At 35.7% G+C, this 15,358-nt stretch overlaps 1 protein-coding gene across 3 annotated transcripts in view; it reads right to left on the bottom strand.

Moving 5' to 3' along the window:
* lili (LMBR1-like protein lilipod) overlaps positions 1 to 15,358 on the bottom strand; it is a 434,111-nt gene that overhangs the window by 65,551 nt on the left and 353,202 nt on the right. For all 3 annotated transcript variants that reach the window (XM_090398849.1, XM_090398851.1, XM_090398850.1), the window contains one exon: positions 8,129 to 8,202. In XM_090398849.1, the coding sequence (XP_090254975.1) occupies positions 8,129 to 8,202 (74 nt within the window). The remainder of the gene's footprint in view (positions 1 to 8,128; positions 8,203 to 15,358) is intronic.

Below are 15,358 nucleotides of genomic sequence, written 5' to 3'. Positions count from 1 at the left end.
TAAATTTAATAGATACAAAGAAGATTTTCTTTTTCCTTACGAAACTGTCAAATTTATCCCGAACACCCTGTAACTGCAGCGTATTGAATAGCTTCTCTCTTGGCACCTTGTCATATGCCTTTTCCAAATCGACAAAACTTAAATACAGATCTTTGTTATATTCCCATGCTTTCTCGACTATTTGTCGTAAAGTGAAGATCTGATCCTGACAGCCTCTATTTGGCCTGAATCCAGTTTGTTCTTCACCAAGCTTTTCTTCCACAATTCTTCTCAACCGTTTCTCAAGTATACTTGCATAGATCTTGCCAGGAACACTCAGTAGGGAAATACCTCTGTAATTCTCACATTCAGTTTTATTTCCCTTTTTATATATGGGTACTATGAGAGCTCTACTCCAATCATCAGGAATTAGTCCCTCTGTCCAGGCTTTCTGAACTATGCAGTGCAGCCACTGTAAGACTCTTATGCCACCATACTTCAGCATTTCTGGTCAAATATCATCTACTCCTGCTGCCTTTCCACATTTCAAGCCTTTGATGGCTTTTTCTACTTCAAGTATGGATATGTATTCCTGATATTCCTGACTGCATGCCTGGTCAGTGTTTTTTATCACTGTGCTGTCATCACTGCTTGTTTCATTTAGCAGTTTTTCAAAGTAATTACTCCATACTTCAAGGATATCTTTTTCTCCTGTTTTCATTTCACATTTATCATCTCTAATTCCTTTTACAGCACTCTTTCCTCCATTCCTAAGCTTCTTCAACAACCTCCAGAATATTTTGCCACCTTCTTGATATTTATTTTCTATATTCTTGCCAAAGTCCTCCCATGACTTTTGTTTAGCTAGTTTTACACACTGTTTATCTAGTTTTACACACTGTTTAGCTTTCTTACATTTGTCTCTGTATTCTGTAAGAGTAAAAGCTGACTTATTTGCCAGGAACTTTTGATATGCTTTCTTCTTTTCCTTAACTGCCTCTTTAACTTCCTGTGTCCACCAGGGAGTTCTGATTTTTTTATCTTTGCACACAACCTCACCACATGCCTCTCTGGCAGAATCAATCAATGTTTCCTTCAGAGTTTGCCACTGAATCTCCAAGGTTTGATTCCTGTTCTCAAACTCTTTCATTTTCTTTTCAATAATATTTCTGTATTTTAGTCTACAGTTTACATCTGAGAGCTGCTCAACTTTTATTCGCTTCAAAACTTTCTTACATGTTATTCTTTTCAATATGAAATTCAATTTTATCCTGCTCAAGAGTAAATAGTGATCACTTCCAATTTCAAATCCTCTGTACACTCTGGTGTCCTGCACCAGGGAGAAAACATCACTATCAACAATAACATAGTCAATGAGACTTTTCTTATTCCTAGCCTCTTCTCTCCATGAGAATTTGTGCACATTTTTATGTTGGAACATGGTGTTAGTAATAAGCAGTCCATGTCCTGAGCAGAAATCCAACAGATATTTGCCATTATTATTAGCTTTGCTCTTTTCTCCAAATTTTCCCAAAATATTTTTGTATGTCTCACAATCATTTCCTACTTTACTATTTAGATCCCCAACAAGGACCAACTTTTCCTTTTTCATTGTGTCAGTTGCTTTTTCTAAAGCCTCAAAAAATTCCTCCACTTCTACCTTAGTAGAACCTTCTGTGGGACCATAGGCACAAATAAGTCTCATTGTCCAGTTCCCCATTCTCATATTTGCCCACATTACTCTACTCGAGACTGACTGCCATTCAAGAAGATTAGCCTCGTATTTTGTGTTGAATACTATGGCTACTCCTTCTTTTCCTTGATTGTTATTGCCTGAATATAACATTTTGTATTTATTGCTCAGAAAGATCTCACCAGTTTTGGTCTTTTTTGTTTTAGTCACCCCTATTATGTCGATCTGGTACTTATCTAATTCCTCAGCTAGCTCCATTTCTTTGCCATTCAGGCTTCTTACGTTGATAGTACCGATCTTTAACTCTGGTGATGTTGAGTTGGGGTTTGTTTTCAGATTTGTTCCAGTAGCTGACTTTTCGCTGTTCGCCCTGGTTCCCTGGCGAAAACAATGGGGGCCTTGTTTAACCGGGCGACGCCCCAGCCGGCATGAAATTTTGTCATGTTGTACCATCATTTTTTATTTTGGTTTAACCAATAAGAATACAATTTGGTCGGCTAAATCCCAAATTGCCAGCCCATCCTCGTTCGTTCAGTATCAAAGTAGATACCCAACAGGGTGCACCACGAGAAGGTGAGGATTGGACATTAGGTCAGAAGCCCTGGTCGGTTCTCCGCATTCCTTTAAAGGCTATGTGGAGGTCTCCTCTCAGTTATACAGCTTTGATCCTTAAGCACCCCCCAGGATTATATGTGTATATTTATATGTATAAAGTCTGTTATGATGGCATGATCGCAAATTCCCATATAGGATTTTGCCATAGTACTTGTATTTTGCTTGTGTAATTTTGTAAATTTTATTCTTAGTATCGAATTGTGTTTTATATAATAGAAAATGAATTGTACCATGTTTGAGATCTTAAATAAACTTTTGTTCACTAATAATACAGTTGTCTGAAATTGCTGCCTAATGCACCACTTGAAAAACGTACGAACCTAATCACGTGGGAAATTAATGTGTTAAGTTACGAGATAGAGGGTCACGACTGCTTAATAGTTTCTCGCTCAGACATATTTTTGTATTTTGCTCCTTGTTTTCGAATTATATATCTTAAACTAAATGTCCTGAAAGGCACAGCATAATATAAATGTTATTGACACTAAGGGGAGAAAAAGCTTAAATATTTGAATTTGTAATATCTCATGCATAGTTAAGTTTTGATTAAAGAAAATATAGAGCTTCACTTGAAAAGAGAAAAGGAAAGTTTAATAATCGTAAATAGGGACACAACACTACCCTTTGTTAATTATTTAATATATTTAATTATTCTAAGAATCAGCCAATTGTCTGGATAGATTTTACAGTAAATGCGAGAGTGCAGTGTTAGGACAGTTTCATGAGTATAGACCATAGAAGTATATAGTTAAAATGATAACACCACACTGATAATTTAAGACAAATAAAAATAGGAAGAAGAATAATAAAAATATATAAAGTTAAGGAATGTCACGCCATAACAAATAAATGCAACAACATAACACTGTTGATACACTGTTCCCAATGTTTCTTTCATTGTTGGAATGCTTCCTGGAACATACTTGCTGTGATGGTGTGCAGTTCTCTTATAACATTCTCCTGAACACAATCTCTCCTATCTCACTGATCCTAGCTAAAAAATTTATGGAGAATTTTGAGACATGCATTTCTGACTATAATATTTGTTATTATTACACACGTTGTCATCAGATGGAAAGAATTGTTTGGTTCCATTTCTAAGTGAAAAAGGAAATGATTGTGAGACATACAAAAATATTTTGGGAAAATTTGGAGAAAAGAGCAAAGCAAATAATAATGGCAAATATCTGTTGGATTTCTGATCAGGACATGGACTGGTTATTACTAACACCATGTTCTAACATAAAAATGTGCACAAATTCACATGGAGAGAACAGGCTAGAAATAAGAAAAGTCTCATTGACTATGTTATTGTTGATAGTGATGTTTCTCTCTGATGCAGGACACCAGCGTGTATAGAGGATTTGAAATTGGAAGTGATTACTATTTAGTCTTGAGCAGGATAAAATTGAATTTCATATTGAAAAGAATAACATGTAAGAAAGTTTTGAAGCGAATAAAAGTTGAGCAGCTCTCAGATGTGAACTATAGACTAAAATATACAAAGACTATTGAAGAAAAAATGCAAGAGTTTCAGAACAGGAATAAAACCTTGGTGATTCAGTGGCAAATTCTGAAGCAAACATTGATTGATTCTGCCAGAGAGGCATGTGGTGATGTTGCCTGCAAGGATAAAAAAAATCAGAACTCCATGGTGGACACAGGAAGTTAAAGAGGCAGTGAAGGAAAAGAAGAAAGCATATCAAAAGTTCCTGTCAAATAAGTCAGCTTGTGCTCTTAGAGAATATAGAGACAAATGCAAGAATGCTAAACACTGTGTAAAACTAGCTAAACAAAAGTCATGGGAAGACTTTGGTAAGAACACAGAAAATAAATATCAAGAAGGTGGCAAAATATTCTGGAGGTTGTTGAAGAAGCTTAGGAATGGAGGAAAGAGTGCTGTAAAAGGAGTTAGAGATGATAAAGGTGACATGAAAACAGGAGAAAAAGATATCCTTGAAGTATGGAGTAATTACTTTGAAAAACTGCTAAATGAAACAAGCAGTGATGACAGCACAGTGGCAAAAAACACTGACCAGGCATGCAGTCAGGAATACATATCCATACTTGAAATAGAAAAAGCCATCAAAGGCTTGAAATGTGGAAAGGCAGCTGGAGTAGATGATATTTGACCAGAAATGCTGAAGTATGGTGGTATAAGAGTCTTACAGTGGCTGCACTGCATAGTTCAGAACGCCTGGACAGAGGGACGAATTCCCGATGATTGGAGTAGAGCTCTCATAGTACCCATGTATAAAAAGGATAATAAAACTGAATGAGAGAATTACAGAGGTATTTCCCTACTGAGTGTTCCTGGCTAGATCTATGCAAGTATACTTGAGAAATGGTTGAGAAGAATTGTGGAAGAAAAGCTTGGTGAAGAACAAGCTGGATTCAGGCCAAATAGAGGCTGTCAGGATCAGATCTTCACTTTACGACAAATAGTCGAGAAAGCATGGGAATATAACAAAGATCTGTATTTAAGTTTTGTCGATATCGGAAAAGGCATATGATAAGGTGCCAAGGGAGAAGCTATTCAATACGCTGCAGTTATATCAAGCAATACTTAGTCTTTATTTGAGTTGTAAGTCAGCAGTTAGAATTGAAGGAAGTACAGGAAGATGGTTTAATGTTAAATCTGGTGTGAGACAAGGATGTACATTATCCCCTCTGTTATTCATTATCTATATGGATCACATTATGAAGGAAAGCGGTATTAAACATGATATCAAAATTGGAGATGTTAATGTCAGCTCTTTGCTTTATGCGGATGATGTTATACTTCTAAATAAATCCGCTACAAGTCTGCAAGATTCTCTGACTAAATTGAATAGTTGTTGTAATAGATATGGTATGAAGGTCAGCAATAAAAAGACAAAGACAATGAAAATAGGCAGAATCATTGAAAATGTCAACTGTGTTGTGAATGGAGAACCTGTGGAACAAGTAAAACGTTTCAGCTACTTAGGCACGATTTTTACTGAAGATGGTAAATTAAATATAGAAATAGACAACAGAATCAGCAAAGCTGGTATCGTGGGAAGTCAATTGAATAAATTCATATGGAATAAGAAAGAAATTAGTCGGAACACTAAATTAGCTGTATACAAGACAGTGTTCAAACCAGTTTCAACTTATGGATCTGAGAGCTGGGTCAGAAGTAAAACACTTGACCAAAGACTAGAGACCGCAGATATGAGAGTCCTGAGAAAGATTATAGGCATGAACATCTGGCATCGATGGCAATATCATATTAAAAACGAGGATATTAGGAAAGAACTTGATATTGTCAGCATCCAGGAATGCGTTAGCAGAGCTAATCTCAGGTGGTATGGTCACCTAAACAGAATGGGCGAGGAAAGATTAGCAAAACAAGTGTTCTCTGCCAGGTTGGCAGCAAAACAACCCAGAGGAAAACCAAGATATAGGTGGATTGATACGGTACAAAGTGCCTTAGACGATAGAAATATAACATCTGATAATGATAATATTGGAGTTTTGACAAGTAACAGACTGATTTGGAGGAAAATTGTAGATACTAAGTTAGTAATGATATAATTTTTTCATGTAGTACTATCATATCCTGTACAGCTCTTGTGGGTACATGGCAGGAATTTGATGATGATGATGATAATAATAATATGATTTTGTCATTGATGCCACCTGTTCACTCCCCTAATTTGCCGGCCTGGTTAGCGTATCCATTTTCAAGCCAAAAGGCTGCAGGTTCGAATCCTGTCATGGGCATGGATGTTTGCGATTGTCTGTGAAAATACTAGTGGTGGGCACTAGATGGCATTGGTGTAGATGATGCGGTTCACTGTAGTTGTGGACTGAGTGGTGGAGATTCAGAGTTGTGGAGTAAGTGTCCTCCCTCAAAGAGTCTTTGGACTCCTTGGAGGTGTCAGGTAATAATAACAATAAGAAAATGACAAGGATGGAACTGTGTTCCATCCTTGCCATTTCTATAAGAGAGGATTGCTAAGCAGCAAAAACATTGTCCACATTCAATTTTCAATAAAAAAGCCACACTGATCATTATATTCAATCAACATCACCTGGATCAGAAGGCAATACATTAGAACCATGGTGTGCAATCTTTAAGCTTCAATGACACTCTAATTCACTGCTATCATGTTCATGTTGATTGATAATTGATATTCAATGCAAATTGAGTCCTATTTTCCTATTGTGTGTTAGGTAATGGTCTATCATGGCCAAGAACTTGGCATCTTTGAAACCTGATTAATGCTCTTAGATGTTGGCTGCCTGTGTTCCAGTTGATTTGCCTAATTTGCAGGATGGGAAATCAGAGTTTCTTGGAGAACAAAAAAGCCCTCCATCCTCTGTATGAGACTGGCTAATTTATCCTCAGCCAAAAAGCCCCAATAAAAGTGTTTTGCATCCTATATGGGATAAGAACATAGGTTTTTCTAACTAAAGGACACTGTCAAAACTGATCAAGCTACAGAGGCTCTACAAATTTAGTCAAAGAAAAAACAACAACTGTATTTTGGAAGGTAACAAACAATGCACATCCATATGTGACTGGAGTCACAGATGAGGGGCACAAATCTTAAGACAGTAAATATCAAAATGTGCTTATTTCTTTCAGCATATCAAGTATTTGTTTGGATCCTCAGTCGCATGCAGGTATCTACAGTATCTACTCTTTATATAAGTGATAGGTCACATCAGTTTAGTCTAACATTTCAAGGAGATATGGAATTGGGCACAGCTTATTGCCAGTATCAAGTTGCAACTGAAGTGATAAATGAAGGTACAGTGAGATATGAGAAAACTGAGCAAGAAAATCACAGTGAAAGTGTTTGAGGGAGAACTGAAATCCATTATCGAAAAGGAACTGGAGGATAGAAACAACAAAGTGATGTCTGCAATCAAGAGCAGTGGAACAAACAGTCCAAGAGATGAAGCCAAAGAAGATGTGGATCTCAGGAGATAGATAATTTAAGAAAAAAGAGCATTAAGATTAGGAGAGATCTCTCTGTGGAAATGGAAGAACAGCACTGAGCAAAATGCAATGAAGTGAAGAAGGTGGTTAGATTCTAAAAGACTTTCAGAAAGAAGAGCAAGACTTCTTTACCAGATTGACCTACAAGTCTCTTTGTGTCCAGTTCATAAACTAAATACCTTCCTTACCTCTCTAAGAGAAATCAAACTGATTAGAGAAACAGTGCCAAAAATAAATACTATGGTGAACACAGAACAAGAGAAGTATATAAGATAATCTGAAAAATTAACAAATAATAGAGCAAAACAGAGAACCATAAAAGATGAATACAGTGAAATCTTGATGAACACAGAAGAAATAGGAGAGATGGACAAGATTACTGCTCACAGTTATACAAGACACAGGGAAATGATGTCCAGTAAAGGTTAACTGATAAAAATAGGAAATATCACCACCAATTCTTCCTCTTCACTCAATCTTTCTATTCCATGCTTTCAAACAATCAATATTCTTATGAATTATCTAAAAACTAACTGTATAGTAACATGTAATAGCAAAGCTTAGTGGAAATGGAGCTACAGACATATCACCAATCCACAAGACTAAAAATTCAGTTTATTTACCGATTTTTAGCCTTATGGGTTGGTTATATGGGGACAACTCTATTCCCACTAAATTTTGCTGTTACACACTGGCATGAAATAATTGGCTACATGAAATTAGATTTAAATACTAAATTACAATAGCCTGTAGTTCTTCAAATTCAGTGATTATACAAAACTAATGCTTATTATATTTCTGCTAATTATAATTATCTACTCTATTGCTATGCATGTTATTTTAATAAATCATATTCTACAAAAGGATACAAAATAAGTACAATTTCCAAACACGCACCCAATGGTCCTAAAGCAGACAATGAGCTAATTCCTAGGGAAAATTGCTGAAAGGCAAATAGTTGAAAACCATTATGATTCATTAGAATATACAAAAAAGTAAATATTTTTAATGAGGTGCAAGAAATTACATTATCTTCTAAAGTAAACTGCAAATTCATAAAACTTAGTAATTACAGTCAGTTCTTGCCACAATAAACATCAGTATCCTATAGTGATCTCGTTTACTATGACAAACTGCTGAAAAGTAGAAGTCTATTAAAAATACTGGAAAAGACATAGCAATAATGCTATTTTAATACACGTTCACTAACCTGGTCACAATTCAACTGCACTGTAAAATTCTTGAAAAATATGTTGATGTAGGATATCTGTATTAAAATTCAGATATCCGACAAATTAAAAATGAATTAAAGTTAATAAATTATTTATAAGGCATTTTATGAAAGTAGTCATTTAAATCATGTTTCTTTTTGTATGTTAAGAGTGGAAGCGGAAGTTATATTTCCAAGCAAGCATGGAAGTAAAAAGAATGCTGCCAAGTGTTCCTTTCTTTCCTCCCAAAGCGGAACACTTGGCAGCATTCTTTTCACTTCCATGCTTGCTTGGAAATATAACTTCCGCTCCACTCTTAACACAGCAAGAGAAGAACTGTGGAGTTTCTTGTGTCTTCAATTTATGAAGATGGAACAGAAATTAGAATTGGAGTTAGAACAATGTGGGAGGATATCCTTGCATAAAGAGATAAGTGAAGTTTTTTGCAAACATTAATCCATACAGGATTTATTTCAGTTAAAGCTAAAAGACTTTCAGAAAGAAGAGAAAGACTTCTTTACCAGATTGACCTACAACTCTCTTTGTGTCCACAGTTCATAAACTAAATACCTTCCTTACCTCTCCAAAAGACAAATATCCTCCTCTTTCTTTTCCTGGAGTTTACAGAATCTCCTGTTTTTGCAGCTCATGTTATTATGCACAGATTGGTTGTTCTGTACAAATTCATCCTGAAGAACATCAAGAATATATTTCACTTAAGGAGTCCAATAAATCAAAATAAATATCAAAGTGATAATAATGTAAAATGGGTGACACTGAAAGATATCTTATATAAGGGATAAAAGATAAATAATAGTGTGACAGGAAAGGGAGTCAGTGTGTTGTTCAGGTATGACAGTGATGAATGAGGTGAAGAGTGAAGATTGTGAATGACATGTAAGTGTTAATGTGATAGGAGAAAGGAGTGCAGTTTGTTAATGTGTGGAATGAGTTTGAAGAACAAACTGAACTGTATAAGAGTGATGGACTGCACCTGAATGATTTTAGTGCGAGTCATTTAAAGAGACTGCTGCTGGAAGGCAGAGAAATTAATGCAAAGAATGAATCTGAACAAACCGGATGATTATGAATGAAGAAGTGGGTAGTATGAATATAGAGAATGAGAACCAGTGTGCAAGATGAACAGGGAAATGGGGAGACTCATTGTGGACAAGGGAACACAATGTGAGAAAGGTTTATGCTCCAAGAGTATGTGAATGCATGTGTAGGCAAAAAAGGGAAGGGGATGACCTGGGATCAAGGAGAAAACAGTTGAATTTGAAGAAAATGAAAATTCTAAGATAAATAAGGAGGAAAAGAAATGACTTGAGTTAAGCATGGAGAAGTCACATCTAATAAGTAGTATGAATGAAAATTGTTATAGATGCAGGAATGAGTTTTTATATTTGTATACAAATGTTAGAAGTGTAAGAAACAAAGCAAATGAAATGGTTGCATTGATTGAGTCTGTTCACCCAAAAAATTGTTGGAACAAGTGAGACATGGTTAGATGAGGATGACATAATGCCAGGAATGTAGATGGAAGGGTATGATGTGTTTTGTGAAGACAGAAAGGGAAAAAAGGGAGTGAAAGTGTGCTACTGATGATAGAGAAAGAGTTATGTCCACACAAGGTAGAGATGCAAGATGGAAATGGTGCCATTTTGAGGCAGTATGGTGTGAGATAGAGGTGAAAAGGTGAAATACCTAGCCGGATGTTATTTTAGACTTGGTAATGTGGATGACAGTGACTATAAAATGTATAATCAAATTAACTAAGCAAATAAGAAGAGGGTGATTATTATGGACAATTTTAATAATGCCAATATAGATTGGGATGATGAGATAGCAACTGGAAGCAAAGAAAATGAGTTTCTCGAGTTTTGGTGGGACAACTATCTCAGACAGTATGTAACAGAAGGCACACAAGGAATGAGGGTCTTGGATTTGATCATCTCGTCAGAGGATGTTATTTTAAATGAGGTGTCAAATCGCCCTCCAGTTGGCAAGAGTGATCATGAAGTGATTACCTGGGTGGTTGCCAGCAATGTGAAGATCTCTGTGAGGAAAGGGTATATGTGGAACTACAAAGATGGGGATTATGAGAAGATCGAGAGTCAACTTGCAGGTGTATGTATAATGAGGAGGATAGACTGACTAAGTGAGCAAGAATGATATTGGGAATTAAACAATTTGATGATAATAAAACTGTGGGACTTGATAATATATCACCATGTATTTTGAAGGAATGTGCCAGGGAGTTGACATCTGCGTTTGACATATTTGTTTAACATGAGTCTTGCACTGGGTCAAGTTCCAAAGGAGCAGAAGGAAGGCAAGATTGGAGCTTCATAAGGATAGTGACAGAAATCAAGCATCAAATTATAGGCCTATCTGCATGTCAGTTGTTGTGGTTATAGTATTGGAGAGGTTGGTGAGAACTAAGATCCAGAATTGGGTTGACAACTGTGGTATTATCTCTGATGGATGGCATGGATTGGCTAAAGGGAGGTCATGTTTTAGTAATCTACTTACTTATTACAATAAGGTGACGACTTCATTGGACAAAGGAGATAGATAACACAGTAGTCTACTTAGATTTTGCTAAGGCTTTTGATAGATTACCACATGATAAGTTGATAGTTAAACCAGAGTGAATGGGATTGGATATTAGACTACTGCATTGGATTGGAGATTGGATATCTGATAGGTGTTAGTAAACTTTATATGGGGAGCAATATCCCAGAAGAGGAAAGTCACTAGTAGTGTGCCTCAGGGGTCTGTTTTAGGATCATTGCTCTGTTAATAATATGATATTAATGATACTGGGGAAGTTTTGGAAATGGATATTCAGTTGTTTGGAGATGATGCAAAGTTGGGATGAACAATGAGGAGTATAGTAGATGTTCTGGCCTTACAAAAAGACTTGAATAAATTAAGTGAACAGGCATGGGAGTGGGAATACCAGTTCAATGTTGCAAAATATAAGGCTTTAAAATTTGAGAAACAAAGATAAGATGTAGAATTTACACTTAGAATATATTGTTGGAGGTGGAGGAAATGAGAGATCTTGGGCTGATGATGGATTAGAATCTAAAATTTAGAAGACATATTGCCAAAATCGTGTGAGGATAATGCAATGAATTCTGGGAATGATGCAAATGACACTGACTTGTAGAAAGTAAGGAGATTCTTGTTCCATTGTATAAGGTCTTGATTAGACCACATATGAACTACTGCACACAGATTTGGTCAGCTGGTTTTCAAAAGGAAGAAGAGATGTTGGAAAGGGTCCAGATACAATTGACTAAGGTAGTTTCTGATCTCTGGAATGTTGAATATGAGGAAAGTTGAGAAGATGCAATTTACATAGTCTAGTGGATAGCAGGAAGAGGTGATATGATAGAGATGTAGATGACGGTAAGAAGTTGTTACAGGATCAACGTCAAAGAGGTTTTTCATAAAATGAAGGAAGATCAGGGGCTGCATAGGAGGGCATGAAAAGCAGGTTTTTTTTGCAGGTTCATAAGGCTGATATTAGATAGATTACTAAAATTTATATATAATGATCATCTAATTACATGTGCAGATATCTATAAATATATGCGAAAAAAATAAATAAATGAAAATAATAAAAAAGGAAGTGTGTGATTGAAAGAAATTGAAGGCAGTTGTATGAAGAAACACAAGAAAAACTATACTTGACATGGTGAATTTCATTTTGTGCATATGTCAGTATATGGTTTGCTTGCTGCTCCCACCAAGATCTTCCATTGTTAGTTTTTTTTAAATATTTACATGTTTGCAGCTTAATTTTTTATTTTATTCGCTTATGAAAAAAAATTATTTCACAAAACTAGCTGAGTGCTGAATAAACATGTTTAGTATTAAGTTGTTGTATGTAGTTTAATACTGGCATTACAATTTCATCATGTCCTCATACCACAGAAGCCTTCACAATGAAAAAAAAAAAAAAAAAAAAAAAATCAGATTTTCATTTCACATAATGTTGAGAGTTGCATATTTAAAATTATAAAGATTTTCAGATATATTACAAGCACCACATGTGCTTTATAAAATATATGAATTATGAATATATGAATTATAAAAATAAAATTATCTTTATTCACTGACAATATAACTAGTATCTTCAGGAAGTATTAAAACAAAAGTAATTCAAACTAAATGTAAGCAAAAATAAAAAAGAATATAAAATGCATGTTGAAGAAAACAGCAAGTTTATATTAGCAATAAACAGAGTAGCAGTTCATCAAAATTATTATATAATAATTTAGGTCCTCGGTTTTAAGGTCTTTTGGGTTACAACTTTAAGAATCAAGATTTCTCATGACTCACAGGCACAACCTGAGAGAAAGGTGGCTACTCAATTACAAAGGGTGGCAGGGAGATCAAAGGATGGCAATTTACTTAGCAGGCCTTGATGCCAGACATGGTCATAAGCTTTGGAAATGTCAAAAGCAACAGCACAAGTTTCCATGTGCCTTTCCATGGCGGGTGATGTACGCTAAGAAAACAGCTGTGGAGTTCATACTGGTGGTTGTTGATTAAGGGAAATGCCTCACAAATATGAGTGGTAGGAAGGAAATAAAATATGTCCCACAGATGAACAGGCAACAATACCTGATTTGTATAAAGCAGGATAGCTACAAATGGCATCTGTTACCTATGTTAGGGACAGGTCAATAAACCATTAAGGTTGGTTAGATGAATGTTGATGAAATAACTGTAAAAAGAAAACAATTGAATTCTGATGCAACATCATAGTGCAAAAGAGAAGTACAACTTTCCAACTCAGATGTTACCTGGATAAACAATAAACAAGGCCCACATAACAAAATGAGTTATTGAGGTTGAAGTGAATGTATCAGCTACTAAAAGAAGTGCAATAAGAGGAAAACTAGCAGGAGAAGTTATTGACAGGAACGTGTACTTTATGGATTCCTGGTAAACTAGACATGATTTGCAAAGAGATGGGGTGTAACATCTATGGGTTAGCAGAAATACAGTGGACAGCATCAGGGGAGATGAAAGTTAGAAGAATCACCTGATCTATTAACTTTCTGCAGTCTTTTCTCTAAAATTTTGTATTTTGAAGCACAATATAATTTGAAATACAAAATTTTAGAGAAAAGATGGCAGAAAGTTAACATGGCAATCACCTAGAAGAACACAGAACATGCTAGACACGACACACATAAGTAAGAGATGAGCAACTTCAGTCCAACAGTGTCAAGTCAAATGTTTCAGGGAGCAAACATGGAATCAGATATCACAGTTTAATGATTACTAATACCGAGATGAAAGTCAAACAACAAGAGAAAGCATATCACAGTTTGATGATTACTAATACCGAGTTGAAAGTCAAACAACAAGAGAAAGCAGAGTTTCAAAGCCAGAAAAATATAATGGCACCGAGTGAAGAAATTACAAGAAAAGTGTACAGAAAAGTGCTTGAGAAAGAATTGAAATCCATTACAAAAAACTTGAATAACCAAGAGGGCAATGGAAGAAATGGTCCCAGAAACTGACAAGCCAGAGCAAAGGTAGATTTCATGAGACACAAGCTAATTCAAGAAAAACCAGCATAGATTGAAATGCAGTGAAGTACAGAAGGAGGTTAAAAGGAACAGGCAAAGTGGTTATAGGAGCAGTGCAAAAATACCAATAAGAACTATGGTGAATATGGAACAGAAGCAATACACAAGACAATCAGAAACAAAGAACGTTATGCTTATGGGAAAAAAGAGATCAGAAGATAAAAAAATTAAGTTCAAAGCAGAGAACCATAAAAGATGAAAAGGATGAAGTAGTAATGAAACAGAGGAGAGATATGGACAAGGTGCTGCCAATGTCATATATTATATAAGATACAGGGAGATGCTGAGGTCCAAAAAAAGAGGTTAACTGATGAAATGAGGAAAATATCACCACTACACACAGAGAGAGATTCAGGGACAAGATTGTAAAGGCAGCAAAGATTCTGAAGAACCATAAAATTCTTGGAATGATGTGATCACTGCGGATATGTTAAAGCAAAATTATGAGATAAGACAAACATTGACTGGGTAACACTGCATAAAACGAAGGGAAAGCGCTAAGAGAATTGACAAGATCCATTCTAATACTCATACACATCCATTTTATATGTGACAGAATGATCATTGACTCGATTAACATACATAGTTTTATGAAGAATTAAATGACTAGAACCGAGATTTAAGTAAAAAGGTTTTAATATAAACACACTACTAGTTTCGGCCTGTAATAGCCTTCTTCAGATGACATTATAAAAGAAAAAACACTAAACATTGAGGGTTAAAAGACTATGAACAACACAGACAGTCTTTATACATAATTAGCACGAAAACGTTGTAGTTGTATTTGAAGCTGTTCTTTCGTTTGTTGCATTGTTGGGAGAGTGCGTGTTTGCTGCATCACGTGAACGCCAGTACATGATTACAGCTGAATGACTATCTGGGAGGTTGTAGCTTAAGTTGTTATTTAGATGAACAGGACTGAAGATGATTTCTCTGGATTCCACAATTTTTCTCTCTATTTCGTCACTGCAACGGAAGATGTTAGTAGATTTTTCCCAGCAGACTTTGTGACTTTGGTTATCATCATTAGGATTAGCCGAGAAAAGGATATGACTTGATAATGCACTCGCTCGCTGTCTCTTGTAAGTAATGTCTCTCATGTGTTCTTCCATACGCATTTCGACAGATTTGTCTGTCTGCCCGAAATAAGGAATATCACAGTCACATAATATTTTATATACGCCAGGGTATTTGAGTTGATGATGACAAGGTTTTGGGTGGCTAATTAAGGAATGGATCTTTGGAAGTGGAGTGAACAAGGTTCTGATAT

The sequence above is a fragment of the Typopeltis vanoorti genome, chromosome 10 (assembly GCF_054136105.1).
Source record: "Typopeltis vanoorti isolate ZY-2024b chromosome 10, IOZ_Tvanoo_1.0, whole genome shotgun sequence".
Classification (NCBI taxonomy): Eukaryota; Metazoa; Arthropoda; class Arachnida; order Uropygi; family Thelyphonidae; genus Typopeltis; species Typopeltis vanoorti.
The sequence above is the reverse complement of the archived record's forward strand: the minus strand, read 5'-3'. Positions and strand labels throughout refer to the sequence as shown.